Source organism: Mastacembelus armatus, chromosome 16, assembly GCF_900324485.2.
Source record: "Mastacembelus armatus chromosome 16, fMasArm1.2, whole genome shotgun sequence".
Lineage (NCBI taxonomy): Eukaryota > Metazoa > Chordata > Actinopteri > Synbranchiformes > Mastacembelidae > Mastacembelus > Mastacembelus armatus.
This window is the reverse complement of record NC_046648.1, coordinates 507,041-528,693: the sequence shown is the minus strand read 5'-3', so window position 1 is coordinate 528,693 and position 21,653 is coordinate 507,041. Positions and strand designations below refer to the sequence as shown.

Below are 21,653 nucleotides of genomic sequence, written 5' to 3'. Positions count from 1 at the left end.
TTAGTATGTTACAGAACAAGTGCTTTATTTTCATACCATAATGTAACTGCATTGATAACTTTAACATCTGTACAAATGCAAAACAAAACGGAGACCGTGTCGTTATAGAAACAAACATGTACAAAGTTATGCAGGCAGAAATGGGTTTCATCAGTCCCTTACATATAAACAATGTACTTAAGCGCTGACATGAGGCTTGACATACAATGAAAGGCAAGTGCTATGCAAACATTATTTACAAATGTGTACCACACATTTACTCCCTTCAAAAAGAAAGGTGGTTGCATTACATGTACAGGATTACAGAAATTAAGGACTTTATGTACAATATTTATCATTTTAGATTTAAAATAACAAAATTATAACATGAGTACGAATTGTCTTCCAACCCTCACACAAATCCACACAGACACACTCACACTGCACTTCCATCTGTCCTTTTTGTCTGCCTATACAGTAACAAATGGCCTTTTCTGAATCAAGGTCCCCTGTCAACAAAGAAACGCTAAAATAGCAACATCATCCAAATGTTGATTCCAGTTCAAAGTTATTTTGAGGTCATTATCATATTTTCACATGCAAGAACCTAATTTGGAATGGTTTAACGATCTAAATATGGTTTAAAAAACAGCCCAAAATAAGGCAAGCTTCAGTTCAAAGGGTTGGTACAACACAGCCCTTTTCAGGAGAAGCAGTTTCTCTGTCTCCTCAGCACTAAACTGCACACACAGACTCAAAGGTGTTCAAATGCCTCGAGAACACTAGGCCGTAACCCGTTATGAGGAAAACGGGCATATGCGATTCACATCCTTCATTTTGACAAAACTGTAGTTTAGGGAATAAACTAACAAACACATGGAGCTTAACTGAGCTTCATCCTACTATACAAGCGCTGTGTCCCATTTAACACGAAGCAGGCACAGTCCCTACACAAAACCAACCACAGTTAAGTTTTGAGCTGGTGAGTGAAAAAAGGGGTAATCACTGAGAATTACTCGGACATGGCTATATGGCTATTCTAGCCTCTGGCATGGCAGAGGACAAAGTGCATAGACAGCTCTGCGATCGCTCCACCTGTCAGTGGAATGTGTTTCTTCCAGCCTACTGTAAAACACAGTGCATCGTGGTCGTAATGCTAATGAATTGACATTCCTGGTCATAGAAAAGAGAGAAAGGAAGAGGAGTTGTGGTCAACATGAGAAGGCATTACGTTTCAAGGCTGGAAGGGCGATAGATCAGGTCAGGTCTATCAGTACATCCATCACCAACCTGAAATACAGAGGAGGCCTGAGAAAGAGTGGAAGAAAAACTGATGAAGAGGTCAGAGGTCAAATGGAACATGGGTTTCTTTTCTCCTTGGTCAGCTGGTTTTGCCCAAACATACAACAAACATCTATAACAAAGTCAATAGCAGAAAAAATGTAAATTAGTACGCTGACAAAAACACACTGATAATTACGGACAATCCGTTCCCTATAGTAAGCCAACAACTGATTTTAAGAAAAACTTCAGGCACATCGTGATATTTTGGAAAGCACAGGCATAAACTACTCTGCTTTAGAAACCATTAAATACTTTGCCAGTTTTGGGACACCAGTCAAAATAAAAATATGCCCACAGTCACTGCTCAGACATGTTTTTTCTTTCTTAACCCACCCACTGAACTTTGTTCTGCAGAGGAAAGTGAGCAAACTGCAAACACATAACGTACATAATTCACATGCATGCTCAAAACTATGCAGCTGCAGTTGAATGTTACAGTCATTTGGAAGTTGGACCCAAAATATGGATCCAGGCACACAAACACACAAAAAGAGGCCTCAATAATTAAAGCTTCGGTTGGTCCTGGAGAGTGGAGGAATTAATTTCGACTCCTGAGCTGCCTCACTGGTATCACAGTGCACATTTCTGTAGCTGTAATAGCATCGCATGTCCTTGGGATCAGAGTGGCCTGGCCACGCTGATCATAATCTGGACATACAGTAAAGAAGATGATCAATAGTGAGATGTATTGCTTCAATTTGATCACATGGTATTTTCAATGTCATGCTGTATTTGATTACACTTGAAAACTCCACTGGTGGGGAAAATGCTAACAGTCTAAGGATCATTACTCTACCTTGCATATTCCTGTCTTCAAGACATCATGGAGACAGTTTGACTTGGTTTCAGAAAACAACTTGAAGGCAGCAACATCCAAGTCACTTATTCAAAGTCCTCTGTATGACACACATGTGCATACACTCAACATACTGTGCACATGTGGCACACAGATGAAGGGTTGCCTGATTATCAGTCCATTAGGCATACAGAGATGTAGGTTCTGCGTACAGAGATGACAGTCCTGGGCTCATGTTTCTTTCCTCTGGGTCCATGGACCCCCGTGGTCCATTCTGTACCATTACACACCAGAAAAATTCACTCAAACAGTGCATGAAATTAGCAAAACTCTCTTTCTGCTAAAAGCACAAAAAAAGCAGATTTAAAAAAAGAGGCAACAAACCATACGACATTTATGCGTTAATATGGTTGGTCTATAAAAATACATAATGTGGCTACTGTATAAAGAACAGCCTCACAGGCCTTTGAGGTTTTTCTTGATGGAAGGAGAGGGGGGCAGCATGTGCAGCTGGAGTCCCTCAGAAAGCCAGGGAGTGCGGTGGGAGGTCAGGGCTACAGCTGGGGTTATAGTCTCTCTTGTCCCTAGTGAATGGGGTTAATGTCTGTGCGGTGGTTGGTTTGCCCGTGGACACTGCTTCCCCCTACAGTTGTGGTGGAGGTGGTGATGGTGTTGTGCTGAATGACCTGCTGCTGGGAGCATGCTGGCGTTGGACTGCCCGCCGGACTGCTCTCTGGACCTGGGCACACAAAAGAGACATGTCTGAGGACGGGGCAACCCGTGGAGTGCATGTGTGAGTGCAAGTGTAAATGTTGTGGCCTCCAAACTGCACAAAGGCTTCAAAATGCAAAGTGCTAGTAAAAATAACATGATACACACAGACTGAGTCTTATAATTGTACATCGACAGTTTTATTAGCTGAAAGAGATGAATTTCAAACAAATGACATAATAAATTCACACCTTCACTGCTGCTCCTCATCTGTCAACATAGGCTATAAATGGATAAAACAAAAATGGAAATGTGAATCATTCAACTCCATAAACATGCCTGATGAATTCTGGACACAGTGAAGGTGACATCTGTACAAAACCCTAGACTCATCGATGAAAGTCTTTCCCAGCCCAGTCTGGGAGTTGGCTCTCCTGCATAAAGGAGCCATTCAGCCAAGGGGGGATGTGAGTGTTATTTTCCTCTGCTTAAGCCACGCAGGGAGGTGCCTTATCCTAATTGCATGGAAATGTCACTCATATCTGTATCGCAGGGTGGAGCTCTGACGTCATGCACAACTGAGCCGAGGCACAGTCGCATAATCAGTGAGCTCGTGAGGCATCAGTGAGAGTTTGAACGCCAATATGCAGCCCGTGATGTCGTTCTCACGTTGCTCCCTGGCTGCCTCTGTGAGCTGAGGTGCTGTCAGATGGAAAAATAGGTCACATATGGGATTCAGACTACCAACTCCCATCCCAGGCCAGCTACCAGGGTGTGCAACACCCATATGTCAAAGCAAGAGTCCTGCAGCGAGCCTGGGATCTAGACGCCAGCACACAGGGGCAAGGAGTCTGGGCAGTCACTGTGGTGCTTTCTGCACCGCAGGGCTAAGGCACACAGATGAAGGTGTGTGTTTTTGGTCAAATTCCCGAGTGTGTGTATGTCTGTGTTGGGTTACTCACTGAGGTAACCTTGGGACTCTTTCTGCATAGTGGTGATGGGACAGTCCTTGTGTGTGAGGAGAAGCTGTTTGAGTTGGGTCACCTCATTCTTTAGCATGGTCACTTCATTCTGGAAACCAGGGAGGAGAAAGAAGCATTTTAAGACTTTAACAGTCTTTTATCACAACAACCACCATTTGTTTATGTGTTCATAAGGTTTATTTACATGTTGGATTAACTGGAAAGCCTTTGTTTAGAAAAATTGCATTATGGGAATTGTAGGATCCAGTGTTTTTGGAGCTTGACCCATAGGAACCAAAAGTTAGGATATCTCTGTATCTGTATGTATGAATGATCTGTATTGATTGATTGATCTACTTTGCTTACAGCAGAATAATGTCCTTAGTTCTTGACGAGGAACAGGGTGATGAATAGATGCTGGTACAAGTGGCAATAAGTGCCGTCTGTGGGTTCAGAGACTCGTGGGTTTGTACCTGAAGCTGCATGTTGGTCTGAGTGAGCTCTTCAGCTTTCTTCTCTAACGACATCACCCACACTTTTCTCTTTTGTCTGCATCTTGTTGCTGCTGCCCTGTTCCGCTCTAAAAATTTCCGCCGGCGTTCATCTGGGTCCTCATCCACTACTCGCCTGCGTCGACCACCGCTGGGGGGCGGAGACTGCAGCGTCTGTGTAGGCTGCATCTGCTGAGTGGCAGGGGACATCTAAAACATGGAGAAGAAGAATCAGCACCACTGAGCACTTAAATGAGACAGCGGCTGTCTGCCACCAATCGACGAGACCTAACAGTTCGGACACACCTGTGTGCCGTCACCGCTCCACGTACTAAAAGCCTCCTGTCTCTAAACAAGCATCTATACGTCACCTCCTGCAGCTATTCCGTGTCTGGCAACTTCCTCACAAACAACATCTGGTTGTGGCACGTGCCCCACGATCTGAGCTGTGGGCGTCAACGGTGGAGTGAGTGACTGGACCGATTCACCAGCATGCCCACCTTGTTAAAGAGGTGTGAGGAGGCAGTTTTCCAACGCCCACTTCCACTCAGACTAGCAGCACCAGATACAGTCAAAAGGCCCGTTTCTAAAACCGCACATGCACTGACGGATCTTGACATATACTTGGCAAGGTCAAGTGTTCTCAGTCTTCGGATCATTACCATTTTTATGAGAACCATGGAAAATACAAACTGCCTTAATGGCCACTGTGCATACAGAGAGTGTTATTTTAATGCCTTAATGGCACATTTGGAACATACAGTGAGTTGCATTTCTTGACGTTGGACTGTCCTCCGTCCAAAATGCTCGTCATTGCAGATGGTGTTAGACAATGCAAGGACAAAGAGTCTCACATCACACGAAATAGTTTCAAATGAAAATATTCACAGCTAAGATGTTCCAGGACTATTAGCCACGGCTGTCTGTTTGCCATCAGGAACAGCATTTACAAAATGTCTTCTGCACCTGGAGCATGTTGTGGCTACGTATCGACAGCTTGGCAGCGCAGCAGCACATGGAGAATAGTTTCCAGAAGACATCTTTTATAATAGCCACTTTATGGCCTCCACATGACCTCGTCCCTCCATCAGACACTGACCTGCAGCTGACCATCCTCAAAAAAGTGTTTCTTTGAGGTGGGTGCCAGGAAACTACTTGGCATTAGGACCGCAGCAAGGGAAAATGTGTTTGTCCACCAGTACAGCCGTACTAAACCACTAATAGCTGACGTCTACCATGTTCAGAGGGTTACTAAACCCTGACTTGCTCTAGTCATGGCACATATGTAGTTAACGTGTTAGTGAATCTAAAAGCTTCTCCCTCCCAGGAATGTGCTTTGCTTACCTGTGAGGCAGAGTGCATCGGAGGGTGCGGTGAAGTCTGGTGTGGGTGCCCGGGGTGGAGGTGGGGATTGTGGGAGTTGTGATGGGGATTGTGTCCCTGCGGGTGGTGGTGTCCACCTTGACTGTGGCCCTGGCTGTGGTGGTGATGGCTGTGGTGCTGGTACGCATGAGGAGGGGCTTGCAGGTGCTGGTGTGGGTGTGAGTGCATGTGATGGTGGGCGCCTTGCTCCTGCTGTGATGACATCATCTCCATCATGTGACCCATGGAGTTCATGTTTCCGTTGACGATGGCACCCGGGTGGTGTGAAAGTGCAGCCTTCAGCCTCTGAGCGGACAAAGACACCAAATGTGACGTTTACATTTATTCTTTAGGGGCATTTTGTGTTTGTACCTGCTCTTATGTACCACGTCAGTAGTTTCAGAGCCAGTTCATGTGCTGACGATGACATGATGAATGGCTCCATAAATCCACATGTCAGGAGAACAAATCAAAGCCACTTAGTCTGTCCTCTGCCTCTCCTTCAGTCCTGTCATTGTCCTGCTTTACCTTCCATGATTGCCATCCTACCAGTCCCTCCTCTTCATAATACTAATAGCTTCTCTCTCTGCTTAGCGTGTGTGTGTGTGTGTGTGTGTGTGTGTGTTTGTAAGCTGCAATGTGTGAGCCTCAGACTGCTCCCTCACTGCTGACCCAGCAGGAGGTTTGTTGCTTTAACCATGTGGTCTACTTTGCCCAGACTGGCTAGATGTATCCAACCACTGAGACCAGAGAGAGGCTCACTGAAAGTGCACTTGTGTTTCTTGTGTTTACTGAATGCACCTCTCTTCGACAGTCTGTTTTTCTGGGCATGTCATAAAGACAAGCGCTGGACCAGAAAAAAAAAAAAATCAAAACCCAAACATGTAAGTGCCAGAATATGTCTTCAGGCTTCATCTGTTGTACACAAACCTAGACAAAACAAGAAATCTACATCTGCAGCCTCTGCCTGACTTATTTACATTTCACCACATTAAAAATAACAGGATGAGGGAGTGTTGAGAGTATTAAACTTTGATGAGTGCACGTCTTTTTACCAAAAGCACATTGCTGATGTGAATACATGCCTGAGAAAATACTAAAAGCTAGACTTATATTCTGTTTATAATAGCAAAGTGTTTGCAGCAGAAGGGAAAACAAAGACATTCATTTCAAGGCTACTGTTATGAATTCCACAAAGTTTTCTATTCTCCTTCACGGTGCTCTCTCTCCTCGCTGAGCTCCCTTCCCCCTTCTCCCAGCTGCTGTCAGTAAGTTCACTCTGTGTCCAGGGCTCCATATCTTTTAACAACATTCACATTCATGATTCCCAGAGGGAATGGCATCCAGCTGGTCTGGATCACAACACTGGGACTCAACCAAAGCACAGCATCAGCGCTCCATTCCTCTCTCACACTGTTCGTGAGTGGAAAGCTTTTTACCAGGAGGGAAGAGACACAGTCAAATAAATCAAACGTACACTAGGGGTTTGTACTGCATATAACAAAGTTCTATATGTATTTGTATGAGGCTGCACTAGTAGACTAGTTGTCAGTACGTGGCTTGCCATACCTCAGAGAGGTGCTCATGAAACCCACACATTGAAAGTATGACCCTGTCAAGCCTGTTTTGGCTGAATGCAGTTTCTGCTTGTCGAACCAATAGTTTGCACTGAATTTCTGAAGCCACTTTTTTTTTCTGTTGTCCCTTATTAGGAATGTTATTTTTAATGTTTGTCACTATCTGATCAAACCCTGCGAACTACCTTCACCACAGCCTCAGCAGCAGCACTCTCAGGGACCACTGCCCTTCCTCTTTCTGACCACCAAGAAAGGACTTAAAATACCACAGGGTCTACACAAACACAGCAGCACTGAGATGTCTTTTGACTAGGTGTAACAGGATGTCATTGTAAACATTATGAATTATGGTCTGTATATAAGTCGTAATGCTGGATATCTATTGGGAGATAAAACAAACAGCAAGCTGACATGCAACTAAAACAGTAAAGTGATTTAAAACAGCTTACAGATATCAATCATATTCCCGAGTGTTGACAAGGACACCTCCGTGTAGCACAGGATGGGTTCTGAGTCTGACAGCTGTCACTAAACACCTTGGCTTTAGCCTTCAGCTTGTGAGTCAGCATGAAAAAGGTGAGGCCCAGCCCTCTTATGAAGGTGAAGACCAGTCAGGGTTGGCAAAGGTCCTGCCACTCACCCACAGAGTAGGCAATAACCTGAATGAAGAGTTGTCTCTATGTGGGTACAATGCTCATCTGGGGCCACTACAGCTGCCTGACTCCCTGCCAACCAAGCGCCGGGAAGAAGGACACAGAGGGAGATGGGGGGGGGGGCGGTGAGAGAGCGAGAGCGAGGGTGAGGAGAGATTAGATGGCTTCTAGTGTCTCCTCCCCACACGCCATCAGCTCAAGACAGCAAGTGCTCATTTATCAGTGTCTCTGAGAGCTGTCCAGCTGGCAGGGCAGCACTATCTGTTTATTAATTGAATTAGCCTGCATCTGAAGAGGCCTGAGACTGTCGAAGTACAGAGGGGGGTCAAAGAGCTGAGGGGCCACTGTGTAAACCTCAGCCACAGAAAAGCACCATGTATGATGGAGGAGCAACACAACCCACACAGTTCTATCAAACAGAACCTGATACCAGTATTTACATTGTTGAGCCAAAACAGAAAAACCTATCCCACATAACAAACAGGTCCAAGACAGGAGGAAGTACTATACCAACAAGCAGTTTTAAGGAAAAGGTTAAGCTGCAGTTTAAGACCCTTACCGTGATATAAGCTCGTTCCTGAAGCTGCACAAGTTCCTGCTCCTGCTCTGTCTGGAGAGGAGACACAGCTCAGATAAATCCAGCTCGGCCAAAACTTAAGTCTTTGTATCCAGAACCACAGTGACGCAACTAAGGGACGTTAGCAGGGTGATGATGAGCAGGCTGTGATTCTCAAACACCTTCATCAGCTCCTTAATGACTCTTTAACACATGGTTGTGTTCCCCAGACTGTGCTGAGCACCAGAACTTAACCACCATGTGCATTTCACTCTAATAACACACACATACACATACACTTCTCCTGCAGCAACATGGCTGCCACAGAAAACAGTCATTAAATCAGTGCAGGTGTTAGCCTGTGGCGGAACAGGGCGCTCACAAATGGGATGGCACAAACTCCGTCCTAGCACCATCTGCCCCGCTGGTGTCGAAAGCTGGAAAAGCACTGCAAAGTCACGACAATAACATTAGTAGTCTCTGTTGCCGTAAAGACAAGGTCAGCATTATCCAGGATGAATCTATAAATTAGCAGCCTATATATCTGTAATCACATGCATTTGACACCACAGTTCATGCATTGTGACAGTGCACTGAAAGTAGCAGGCCTATTGATTTTCCACTGCTGAGACACCGCCCTGATTCAGCCATTCTTTGCCAGAGGGGAGCCATCGCCTCTCAGACCTTTGCTCCCTGACCTCTTTCCTCCTGCTCCTTTTTTTAGGCTTTTCTCATTTATGTGGTTTCAGGGACACCAGGTGATCACCCATTAATGATATTTATTAATGGCTGCTTCCTCTCTGACACGGGGGGCTGTGAGTGATGTTCCCGTGAGTGCTCTGGGCACATCCCGAGAACACACTCGAGTTTCTCTTCGCCAGATGACTTCATATCTATTAACCCTGGGAAGAGAAGGCATGGAGCAGGTAAAAAAGTGAAGAGACCACGCCTGCCTCAGAACGGGTAAATCAAACCCAGTGAGGTCAGGGTGACTACTTTTATTCCCCTTAAAAGTGGAACAGCATACTACCAAGGGACCTGCAGCCCTCTGGCGCCTTATAGCAGGTTAGACAGATTTAGCCAGTCTGTGGAGTCATAGTTTAAGTGCGAAAAGATCAGTCTGAAGTGGTGCTCTTCAGCCTCACATTAAAGAGTCCACAGAGAAACGTAAACGCTCCCGTCTCCGTCAGCCTTTTGTTTGTCACCACAGCAGCACGATGCATATATACGTACAGTATTTCTAACTAAGGCCTAAGACCCCTAACTCACACTCTAAACCCCACATGGGTTCACCATCTGCAGCTGAGAGCAGTAGTTTGGCTCTGCTGCTTTGCCAAGCACTCAGAGGATCTAATTCCATCCCCATCTCCATCATCACTACCCACCAGTGCCTGCCTGCAAAACCCTCTCTGTCCCCTAAAACTCCACACCCCCATTAGTTCAATTTTATTAGATTTCCCTGTCGCCCAGAGAGGCAGTAACATCCCCCCTTCTCTCTCTCTCTCTCTCTCTCTCTCTCTCTCTCTCACACACACACACACACACACACACGTACACACGCACACGCGCGCGTGCGCGCACACACACACACACACACACACACACACACACACACACCCCTCTTCCTCCACCCCTTTCCCTCTGCCTGCCAAGAGCTGGGGACTGTTAAACTGATTTCCTCAGGGAACAGCGAGGCAGACAGTCTGATGGGAACGCTGGGCTGTAATGTCACCCCCTTTCTCCTCTCTCGGGTTCTGGGCCAAGCGGATCACAGCCGGGCCGAGCAGAGCCGCCCTGTGGTTCCAGACACAGACGGGGGAGATGGACATAGACCGGTTGTTCTGCCAGGGCCAGACGTTGTGGTGGTGCTCGGAGGAACTGTGGCAGTATGGGCGCAGCGAGGCTCACGCCCACCGAGGAGAACGCTCCAAAGCATGCACTCATACTCTTGGCAGCTTCTCCACCCTGTCAAGTTAATGGATAGGCCTCTGACTCCAGTCTGTATATCCCCACTGTTCCCTCTCTTGTAAAGCCCTGCTCGAGTGCAGCCTACATGGTTATCACTACACCCACTGCCACAGTGTTGGATAGAGAGAATTCCTCAGAGTGAGAGAGACAGACAGCGCATGAATATTATAATAAACACTAACATATGTCTTAATTTTTGGCATGAGAAATGGCAGGCGAATTATGAGACATCATGTTTATAAAGTAATCTGAAATGTGACAGCGGCCCTCTAGTGCTCGTGTATTTTGGCTGAAGAGAGACTCAGCGTCATTGCCGCTCATTGTTTACAGGTAAATTGTGAGCTGTGTGTTCCTGTTTGTGTTCGGGGTTTTCATTCAGATGTGACAGTAAATCCTCACTTTTCTTGCATCAACATATTCAAACCATTTTATAGACTTTTGGGTTAGGACTACAATTGTTAACACCCCACAGGCACAAGACTCTTCTTGTGTTCCAACATGTCAAAGGACTGAGTGACAATCCTTTCTGCAGAAAAAGGACTGGTTCCAACCTGTAAGCGTTTACTGGCGCGAGAGTTGATGCAGTGACTGAACTGGTCTATACTGACTAAGCCTTATCAAACTGAATGACTTTCACCCAAGAGACTTTATTTGACCATCCCTCTCGTGTCTGACGGGTTGTTTCGGAGTCCAGCGAGCATCTCGTTCACGGCTCAGGCTCAAGAGGGGCCTGTGGTGCCTGGACCGGTGCTTTCTGTCCAGTGTGGTGATGGCAGCCGGTTTACCCGAGCTTGGCTCTGCCTGAACCCCATCCCATTCATGGGCCCTGAACCATGACCAAACAGCCTTTACGTACACCTCCCATCAGCACAGCTAAAACAACACACAGCCGTCCAAAGACAAACAGATGCAACACTTCTCCATAGCTGCTCTCAGACACAAATACAGACAGCAGGGCATACATGTCACATACGTAACAGCTCAACTATTAATGTACCAGGATACACACTCCTTAAAAAGCTTTCTGCATATTAGCTTTAAAATGTCCACTTTGAATGTTGTCCTCGCACAAATACAGAACCTGGTTACCTCTGAGACTCGCACAGCTTTCATTTCCTCTAAAATCTCCTCATTTCAATTAGGAAATGATCAACCTTCATCCTGTAACTTTAAAAACACCTTAGAGATGTTTTGAATCAGCTCCATGCTCATTTAGGAACCAGCAGTTTGTGGTGCTGTTCAGCTGTATTGCTTAGTACTGACAGATGCATTTAGTTATTTGGTATAGAGTAAATAACATAAACACCTCTCAGTGTACAGTTCAGACCGCAATTAACTTGTGAAGCCTGTGTGCAAACTGTAAATCCAACCCCAGTAGTTGCAGCAACTATGGTTGAACACAGTGTTTATCATTGCAACAACCAATCACGTGAATGAACAGGACCATGCCTGCATGCCTATTTTTTACAGTACCTTTGACTTACTATGACCAGAGACGATATATTTCTCTGCTTCAAACAAATCAAGCAGTGAAAGAGGGGCCCCATTCTGGCCCGTCTCCAACGCTGATAAACTGGCAGCCACACATTGATCCAGCAGATCCTCAGCTGTGTCCTCCACTCTACAGAGACCACTCCATGACAATAGAGAGAAATATAATGTGTTATGATCTGCAAACCTTTTTTTGCATCCAATATTTTAACAGTCAACCTTTTCTGTGTGCACACTGTATCTCAGCATGTCAGAAATACACATCTTTTGTCCCGTGTCCCTGTCTGACTGCTCGACATCCACATGTTTACTCAGCTAACCACAGACATGTACATAACAGACATTATGGTTTGTTTTAGCACATTTAGCCCACAGATGTGTTTCGACTCAGAGGACAGAGACTACCAGAGAGGGTTCCAGTGCAATGACAGTTAACCGTTTGCACACACAGCGATGCACACAAGCATATACAGTACACTTATTCTAGAGGCCAGTGAAGCAGTGTGCACATTCAGCTGTGCTCACCGTCCCTCTTCAGTGACATCATACCCTGACAATGCCGCCATTCATACAGATGTTGCTTACAAAACCTGGAGTTAGGCTCCTATTGTGTGTCTTCATAACAAGAGGTTTAGCCAGAGGTGCTCCCCTATCACGGTGGAGGAAAATGAATGGAACACGTAACAGGGTCACCATGTAGGCTACACTAACGGCCTAACTGCTAACAAATGACTTCATACTGAGATAATGGCTTAATCAGTCACCATGTAGTAGAGTAGAAAACGGACACATCTGTGGTTGCTTCAAAATTAGTCTTTTCTTAGCATTTATATAGAGAATCTGCAGGCAACAGGCAGAACGTGACCAATTAACCTAATGCCTGTTACAACTCTGTAACTGCACTGAAACCTTAGAACAGTAAGGGTCGTGTAAATGAAATGCAGAAAGCTGCATTAGTGTGCTAGAAACACTTTGATTATTGGTCCTCCTGTGTCCTGCGAGATGTTTCTTTAAGAGACGCAAACTTTTTTCCCTCCTCAAGTAAAAAGGAGTACATTTAGAGCATGCCAGGAATTATGTCATCCACCCATTTAGTGCCAGCTCCACAGCCAAGAGAGCTGCAATGAAGGAACATATAGTATTGTTTACCTCATAAAATACTCAGCACCTAGCCTGATGCTTAGTGACAAAATTATTGTCCTTAGTAACAATGTAAACAATAGATAATTTGGAGATAATAAATAACACATTTTCATACTCCAGGACCAAACTGTTTCAAGGCCCCTCTGTCTGAAATTAGCAGGCAAGCAGGATGTGTGCAAAGCATGGAGCTCATTTAAAAGGGACACAGAAACAATGCCGAGTGCACAGCTTTAAAAAAGGCTCCTACTGACATGAGCTGAGTCATGTCCCATAGCTGGCACTGACAGATGTGATTTACAACCAGCTTGATAAGAGCCTGCTTGGGCTTCCCTTATTACAGATAAGAATATCTTTCATCACACAAACAGAAGAAACAAGGTTTGAGACAGGTTTTTAGGGAAGGTGTTTACAGTGCACATTTGCATGCTTTGTGTGTTTTTTTAATATTCGGTGCGCGTGCGAAGACCTTATTTGTGACTTGTTTTTAAGTATGGGACTGTCTGCATGAGCACACGTGTTTGTGGCTGTCTAAATATGTGAGGAGGATGACACAAACCTGGAGCAGGCGGCGTTTGCGTGTGTGCATGTGTGTGTTTGAGACTGTTCGCGAGGCCCTGTGGAGAACTGGCTCCGAGCGGTGACGTAATGCTTTGGCCACGGCGCTGTGGAACTTGGCCTCCTCTCTGCAGCGTTTCCTCCATGCTGCGAGGGTCAACTATCCCACAACCTTCAGCGCACAACATGCACCATTCAATTCCCAAGACCACAACAGAGCAGAACACAACCACACCCGGCACCAGAAGCACCCAGATCTTCCAGAGTGGAAGAAGAAGATAAAAAAAACAACAACACAGAAACAAAACTAATAAAACACTGCGATCGCAGCAACACGTCCACACAGCAAAGTAAAAGCATTAAGGGAAAACACACAAGTCAGTTACTGCACCACAGAGTTTTTGTGTACCACTTAAATAATGGCACTTAGTCAGAGATAAAGGAAAACATAGATGGGCACTGATGCAGAGGCAGTCTTTGGCCCAGGGAGCACACACAGAGAGCTTAGAGCAAGATATGAGTCCCCAAGGGGCCACAGCAGTCCTTCGGCTCATTAACTATTTACACCAGAGACAGGCCTCCATGTTGCTCTGGTCCACCACAAAATCAATTAGCCTTCATTAGCCAAGGCTCTGGCTATGCTTTCTCTGACAGGGGAGGGTTAATCCTGCTGCTGAGGCCTCCAGTTACCAGAAAATATCAAACAATCCCAAGCACACACACATACAGACGTACATGGATGCACACGTGGAGGGGGCACAGGACACGACGCTGAGCAAAAGTCGTTGTGTGTCACTTGCAAAAATTCTTCCAACTTCTCTCACGCACTCATGGTTTGCTGCTGTAGAATATCGATACAGTCTCTCACTTTTCAACTGCCTGCTCGCTCTGCCTGTCTATCCACTTCCTCCATGTCGATCAAAGTCCCACTCAATCTCCTTCCCTGCTCTCACAATGTAAATGTTGAGCAGAAAGAGTGCATCCAGGTCCGTGCCTCGGGGGTGTGGGGTTACAGTGCGGAGATTTCCCATTGGCGGAAAGTCAACATGGTTGGGGTAATGTGATTAGAGCCGGATTGGGAACGTCGCAGGGGACACATGGGCCTGATCATGGCCCAGTTATCCGATAGCGAGTCCGTATTTATCGACCTGGCTCGGGTGCGGATATTACAGACATTAGAGCCCCTGTCTATTCTTACGAAAGCCACACTGGAGATCGCACCCCGATAACACAATTAGCCTCTCACTTTCTGTGCACAATCATGGAATTCCATCAGTTTCAATCAGACATCAGGGACCAGAATCTCAATTGATCCACATTTGGTTGCTGTGCTTCATGTCTGAATGGCCAACTAACCAGAAAGTTGCATGGTCCAGGGTCCTGTGGCCATTTACTGGGAAGCCTAACAGAGTGTTTACAATCCAGTTTCAGAGATAGGATGAGAAAAAAAGAGCAAGATGTGTCTGGATGACAGCCAGAGGAGAGATAAGCCTAATACACTAATATTGTGTTACCCCAGCATGTTGCCATAGGAACAGTTGAAGAGATTCAAAAGACTACAAAGACGATCAATCTTGAGAGAGCAGGAGGAAGAGGGAGAATTAAATGCCCTGGGAATGCTCCCTCTCTCCTCTATCAGGGCAATAACTCTTCTAATGACCTCTGGTACCCCCCCCCCCCCTCCGTCCACAAGATGTTTCTCTCCAGTGAACTTACAAAGAGCAGCCACTGCTTTTCTTTATGGTTTGTGATTTTTTGATATCCAAGCCATGGCATGACTTAGTTCGATGGAGGCTTTTCCATTTTCAGAAAACGAGGGTTGGCTGGTGGTCATGTTGTTACAGCAATAATCAGGTCATATCACCTGGAGTGTAGCTGGTTAGTCATTTGACATTAATCAGAGCTATTCTGTCAGGCTCTGGAGGACTAGCATGCAGAAATGGACTAGGAATGGCTCTTTCTTTTCGTTTCCTCCTTTCTGCCATTCTCTACTCCTCCTAACTCTTAAAAACCATGTCTTTCTGCTTCTCTGTTCTCGTAGCGATGCCTTCTCGCTGCTCTAACCCACTGCTTTGTGAAGGATGAGGTCATTTGATTTTTTCCCTGCTGTGTTAAACCAGTGCTAACAAGTTGCAGGACCTACAGAACATGTTCTGTACATTAAGATATACATCAGGCAGTCGGTGGACAGCCCAGCCACGACCACATAAAGGACTCTTTATTCCAGCCCGAGTCTCCAGCGCTGCACTGGCAGGTTCAGACACAGCTTTGATTACACACCAAATGATGAAATCCGCACAGGCCTAAGAGCACAGCTTTTCTGGCACAGACCAGTGGAAAAGAGAATTGCAACACTTTGAGCTTGTGTGTGTATGTGCACTTGTATATGTGTATATCCATGTGAATACATTCGTATACTCACCAGTTTGGCTTCTGAGTGCATGGAGGGAATGTGGCTGGAAGAGCAGGAGCTGCTGTGGGTGGGACCTTGCATACCCATCATGTTGGAGCTCATGGACATTTGTCTTTCCATCTGAGTATCACAACACCACGAGAAGAGTCATACAAGTGTATGCATTCTTCCTACATCACAAAATAAATGGATATAAAACCGCTTGTTTAGCTAAGTTGAGATTACGTAGCGATGGGCTGAGAGAGCCTGATTTCACATGACAGGCTGCCCTGTGCACAGCTTTGTGTAATGATAACTGGAGCTGACCCAAAACAGGAAGCTAGCACAGGGGGACTTAACACAGGAAGCCAGTGCAGCAGGGGTGTGTGTGTGTTTCTGATAATAGAGCGGTGAGTGTCACTGTGTAGGACCAACACATCACATGTAGCGTGTGTTAATTAGATGAACGACAAGCGCGGAGGTGGTTTACCAACATAAATGCACCAGTCGGTAACCAGTCTGGTTACTGTCTGACACTGGTCATGTGCCACAGCAGCGGCCTGAATGTGAGGGAATCAGCTGGCTAAGCTGACAGGGATGAAAGTGTCACTTGTGCAGGGTGACGGGGCGAGTGGTGTTCACCAAGTACCAGGAAAGAAGAAACCTTGTGTGTGTGTCTGTATGCACACGTGTGTGTGTGAGCTGCTGTGGCCTCCCAGCTGTTGAACTCTGGCTGGTGTAGTGGTAACCATGAGGAACAGCCCCTCTGCACCCCCCTTTGCCTGACCCCCCCACCCCCTCTCGTCCATAGAGACTCAGGTCTAGAATCTGACACACAGCCTTAATTGCACTAAGTGTGTTTTGTGTAAAAATATCACCCAAACCTGCACCCCTTTCCTGAACCGCCAATCTTCCCCAACATTGCTTAGCTCCTAATTTAATAAACATGGGAGGGCTTTTTCCATACCATAAACACAGGCTGTCTTGTATTACAATGAAAACATATGTTGTATCATTAGAATCCTGATACGTGGAGCTTTCATTGGGGTGTTATCATTCCCTGCTTCCCAGTGTGGCTCCACTAAACCTCGTCTATATTCTAAATCCAGAGGGAGAATCATTCTTTAATGCAGAAGACGATTTGCTTAAACTATTGAAAACATCCAAAACTTCAAACCTGCAGAATGTTTGTGCAGTCTGAATGTGCACTATCATCCCTCGCGGTGAGTTTGCTTCTGCATGTGAGCGTGCACCCATAAGTAAATGTGCTCTGTGCGCCCTTGTCATACTCACGGGCATCAGCACAGCAGAGGAGCCGGGCATGGTTGGGTCTGGCAGAGTTCCAGGCATGGAGGCTGGCAGAGGCTGTCTCTGTCTGTTTCGTAGGTGCAGCAGTGAGGACAAAGAGCCGGGGACAGGCCTGAGAGGACACACACACACACACACACAGAAGTCGATCCAAGATTGAGTCTTTGTTTGTCACATAATAACCTCAAACCAACTGCCATGGTGCCAATTTTAACCTTCACACGTAGAAGGTATGTCTGATAATATCATGCCTAACAATGTTTATATATTATATTATATTAACTGTTAACACATTATACATTATAATAAACAGAACGACATTTATTAGACTGATTGTGGAGCCATTTATTTATTTATTTATTATGTGATGCACTCCTTATATTACACTCATTATATTTGCTTACAACTAAATTACAGCGTGTTACAAACCATTAACTTGACGTTTAAAAACTGCTTTTAAAAGCTAATTGGGGCATTGTTAGAGTAACGTGTTAACCAGGCTAAACAAAGACTTACGAAGAGCTTTAACAATCAAACAGAAACAAACTATTATGCATTAGGACCGAGACAGAGATAATAGGTAGACGTATAGGCCCTAATGGCTTAAGTCACCTTTAAACCAGCAAGTTTAAAAGCTGAAGTTGCCAAAGAGCTATTGATTATCCATATAAAATAAAGGACCAACTCGGTCACAGACGTCGCTACAGACACTTAGTTCCTGAAGGACAAAAATGTGTCCAAACGTCTAAACATGAAAATCTAATTAGTGTATTCTTTTACAGGTCCACAACATGAGATTGCTACACAGAAACACAGGCCTGGAAATAAGCAATTTCATACTTTCACAGTAAATGTTTCCCTTTTAAGTTTCTGCAGGTGTGTGGCCACATGGTCATGCTACACTTGAAAGCTGAGACATCCTGGGAGCTTTGGATGGACTTTAAACAAGCAGAGTTCATGTAATAAAACGGATAAATAATGATGATGGAGATGACGAATGATGTATGTCATAACAACCACATAAGATGTGCATGATGAGGATCACATTTTGAAACTGTGGGGAAAATCTGCCTTGATGAGCACAAAGCACGTGCGGACCAACAGACTCAGCCAGACTCAGAGCCACATCCATAAATCACATGAGGCTCAAGATGAGCTTAAACTATCGACTCAGTCGGTGGCTCAGGGGCTGCAGCCATCCAGACACCAAGACCACTCCATCTGCATGAGATGACATCGTTTCTACAACTGCCACCAGCTCCAGGCCGCTGCTACACTAACACGTATACAGCAGCCTACCACAACACAGCAGCCGAAGTTCACTGCTTAATTCTTTAATAACCTGGGTCAGGAGGATCAATAACTCTCCAGTTATCGGTATCAGGATCAGGGTCAGGACAACCGCTGCTGCTCACCAGTCAATAAAGCTCAATTTTCCTGAGCATTAAGAAATTAGCACAAACAAGACACACTTGGGTCAGTTGTGTCCAATGGGTAAATGTAATCAATTGACCACATCATAGCCTGGATTACGGTAATAGAAGGTAGTGGGGGAGTGATGGGCAAATGGAAGGGCAGACCGCTCCCCCACCTGAATAAATACCCATATTTTTCCAGACCTAAATATGTGCATTTACGCTCCAGACATTTTGGATTGCTACACACACACACAGGATCATTACCATCCTGACTGCATGTCATTCCTGTCTAACATCTTAATTTATCACAATCACACTCATTTACCAGCACGTATGACATCTGAGCAACACTGCGAATCCAAACATTTCCACATGGGAGAAGTCATGAAAATACAACGAGGTATGCAGCGTAGCTACGCACTACATCAACACAGGTTCTCTCTGCATCTAAACTCTGCCAGCATTCAAAAGATGAAATACCATTCGCGAGGCAGTGGCAGTGACAAGCTGTTGATTTTGTAGTAAAACGCTGTTTTGCTAGAATTTTGTCCAATACGATTATAAGTTTTTGTGCCGTTTATGCAGAATTACATTTTATAAAACAGATATTTTGCCCCAAACCAAGAAATGCATTAAGTGAAAACTATGACTGTAAAATATACACTTTATATGGTTCTAAACGGAACAGTGTATTTGTTTGTAAAGAGTCCAATACATTTTAATGTCAGGCACACTGATACACACCATCCATACATCTGTTATTTATAGCTCTTATTCCTGCTGCCTGGAGCCAATCCAGCTGACACTGGGCAGGACTCTGGGTACACCCTGGACAGTCCACCACAGAGCTTTCACACTCACATGCAGTTTAGAGTCAAATAACCTAATGCACATCTCAGGACTGTGGATGGAAGCCAGAGTAGGTGATGAAACATGCGGTTCGAACCCAGAACCTACTTGCTGTGAGGTGACAGTGCTAACCACTGCTCCATGTCACCCTGACATATATTACGTGATGTTATATTATATACGCATATTCACAAAATCATGCAGTATGTAAGTTAATGATGCTACTTTAATACATATTGAAGCCACAGAGGATGAGACAAATGCTGAAGTCATTGACACCAAATATAAAAAGTCCTCTGTTACCAAAATAAAGGAGCATGTGTGCCAGGTCCCTAAAAAAACATCAGCAATAACCGTTTCAGTTTGACGCTCTGAAGAGCTGATGGTAAAGTTAAATCAGACTGCAGCTCAACAACTAGCAGCTGTAAATAAAAATCATCATGTCTTTCCTTACTCAGGGTCAAACTTTAGTTGTCCAGCACAGGGCTAGCTGTGACAGCTTGCAGGAAGTCGGTACACAGCACAGGTACGTCAGGGTCTCGAAGGCTCCTCTGAAGCCTGTAGAGGTTGCACCTCTGTGCCTGTCAGTTAGCAAACACTCACCCGCAGCAGAGCAGAGAGGACGAGCACCGTCCGTCACCACTAAAACACAGACTGCTTCTCCATGCAGGGGCGAAAAGCAACCCTGACAAGTAGCAGCACTTCTGCAGATTAACCTTTGGGTTTTGAACTGTTGGTCAGATAAAACAAGTCGAGCTGAAGACGTCGTACTAGTTTTGGGGACGTAGTGGTAGGACTACTGTCAGACAGTCCATACATGAAACATTTAGTCTTTTCTTGTTTTCTTTTTTTTGCCCCAATACAGACTGAGAGACTCAATGAAGCTCTGTTCTTTGCTTTGCCTAAATAGTGTCTGAAGAACATTTTCATTTCAAAGCACCTTAGGGATACCTGAATGTACCACAGTAACTACTTGGCCTTCTCCAATAAATATTTAGATTCATCAATAACGTTGCAGCCTTACATGCATCAATGCATCATTTCAATAACAGCTTGGGAGCATCACTTAAAGCGTAACTGATATTTTACAACACATGTTCCTACTGTGCTTTTTGTGGTTGGGTCTGTTTGTCTTTAAAAACATTATGCACCCAACTGTGCGTTCGATTAGTGGATTCATGTGTTTGATAGGTGCATGTGCCAGCGTGTGAATGTTCATGAAGCTGTGTGTGAACGTGTGTGTGTGTGCATGAGAGTGAATAATGACAGGCTGTGGCTCCACTGAGGGGATTGATAATAGCCTGGGCTGTGGGCCCCGGGGGACAGCAGGTAGACACTCTGCAGTCCCGGCCCTGCACTCTCACATTACTGAGTGCCTTGCTCTTAGCCGCCCAGCTCGCCTCCACAATCCCCGCCTGAAAACCACCACTGCAGCAGCCCCCCACCCACCTTCACTCCACCATGACATCACTTAGACCTTCTTCCCTCCCTGAGTTGCTTTTGCTGCTTCTATAGTCTAGTTCAGTAAGTTACCCTGCTATTTTTCTCCCGTTAATCCTCAGGAACTCTCTTCTGGACCCGTCGGGGTGCCCGCACCTCAACTCAAGCCTCTCCGAACTCGCTCGCCCCAACCTGCAAATCCTGGAGCCTGCACACACGCAGAGTAATCGTTACTGTCCCTATCCCCACAGTCCCAACTCCAATTCAAGTACCGGGGACTTGAAGCCAAGGGCCTTGGATTGGATCCAAGAGGAGCAAGAGAGGGAGAGAGAGGTGCAGTCAGTCCACTGACTCATATCCTTCCCTTTCTGACTCTGCTCCAGCAATGATGTAATGCTCTTGGCTTTTCGCCCTCCCCCCACCCTGTGCCTGCCTACCCCCAGACTTCGTCCCTCCCTCCTCGCCTCTCATTTTTCTTTCTCTTCCCCTCCTTGACTTGTCCAACGTCTCTTCGCTCACTTCTAGTCCTGGTGAAGTCACTGTGAGTTCTGGGTAGACACAGCAGCTAAAAACTTTCGAACGTAACCAAAACACCCCGGGGCCAAGTTCGAGACGTTCGGGAGACGGTGGTGCAGTCGCCACGGGAACCGAGGTAAAC

The 21,653-nt window shown here is 45.6% G+C and overlaps 1 protein-coding gene across 5 annotated transcripts in view; it reads right to left on the bottom strand.

Moving 5' to 3' along the window:
* The window catches only part of creb5b (cAMP responsive element binding protein 5b), a 35,474-nt gene continuing 13,821 nt past the window's right edge, over positions 1-21,653 (bottom strand). For 2 of the 5 annotated variants that reach the window (XM_026293036.1, XM_026293039.1), the window contains 6 exons: positions 17,274-17,400; positions 16,011-16,121; positions 5,628-5,951; positions 4,266-4,493; positions 3,793-3,901; positions 1-2,858 (listed from right to left, as the gene is read on the bottom strand). In XM_026293036.1, coding sequence (XP_026148821.1) covers positions 2,704-2,858; positions 3,793-3,901; positions 4,266-4,493; positions 5,628-5,951; positions 16,011-16,121; positions 17,274-17,400 — 1,054 coding nt within the window. In that variant the 3' untranslated portion in view covers positions 1-2,703. The other 3 variants (XM_026293038.1, XR_003294826.1, XM_026293037.1) reach the window with 3 other exon arrangements.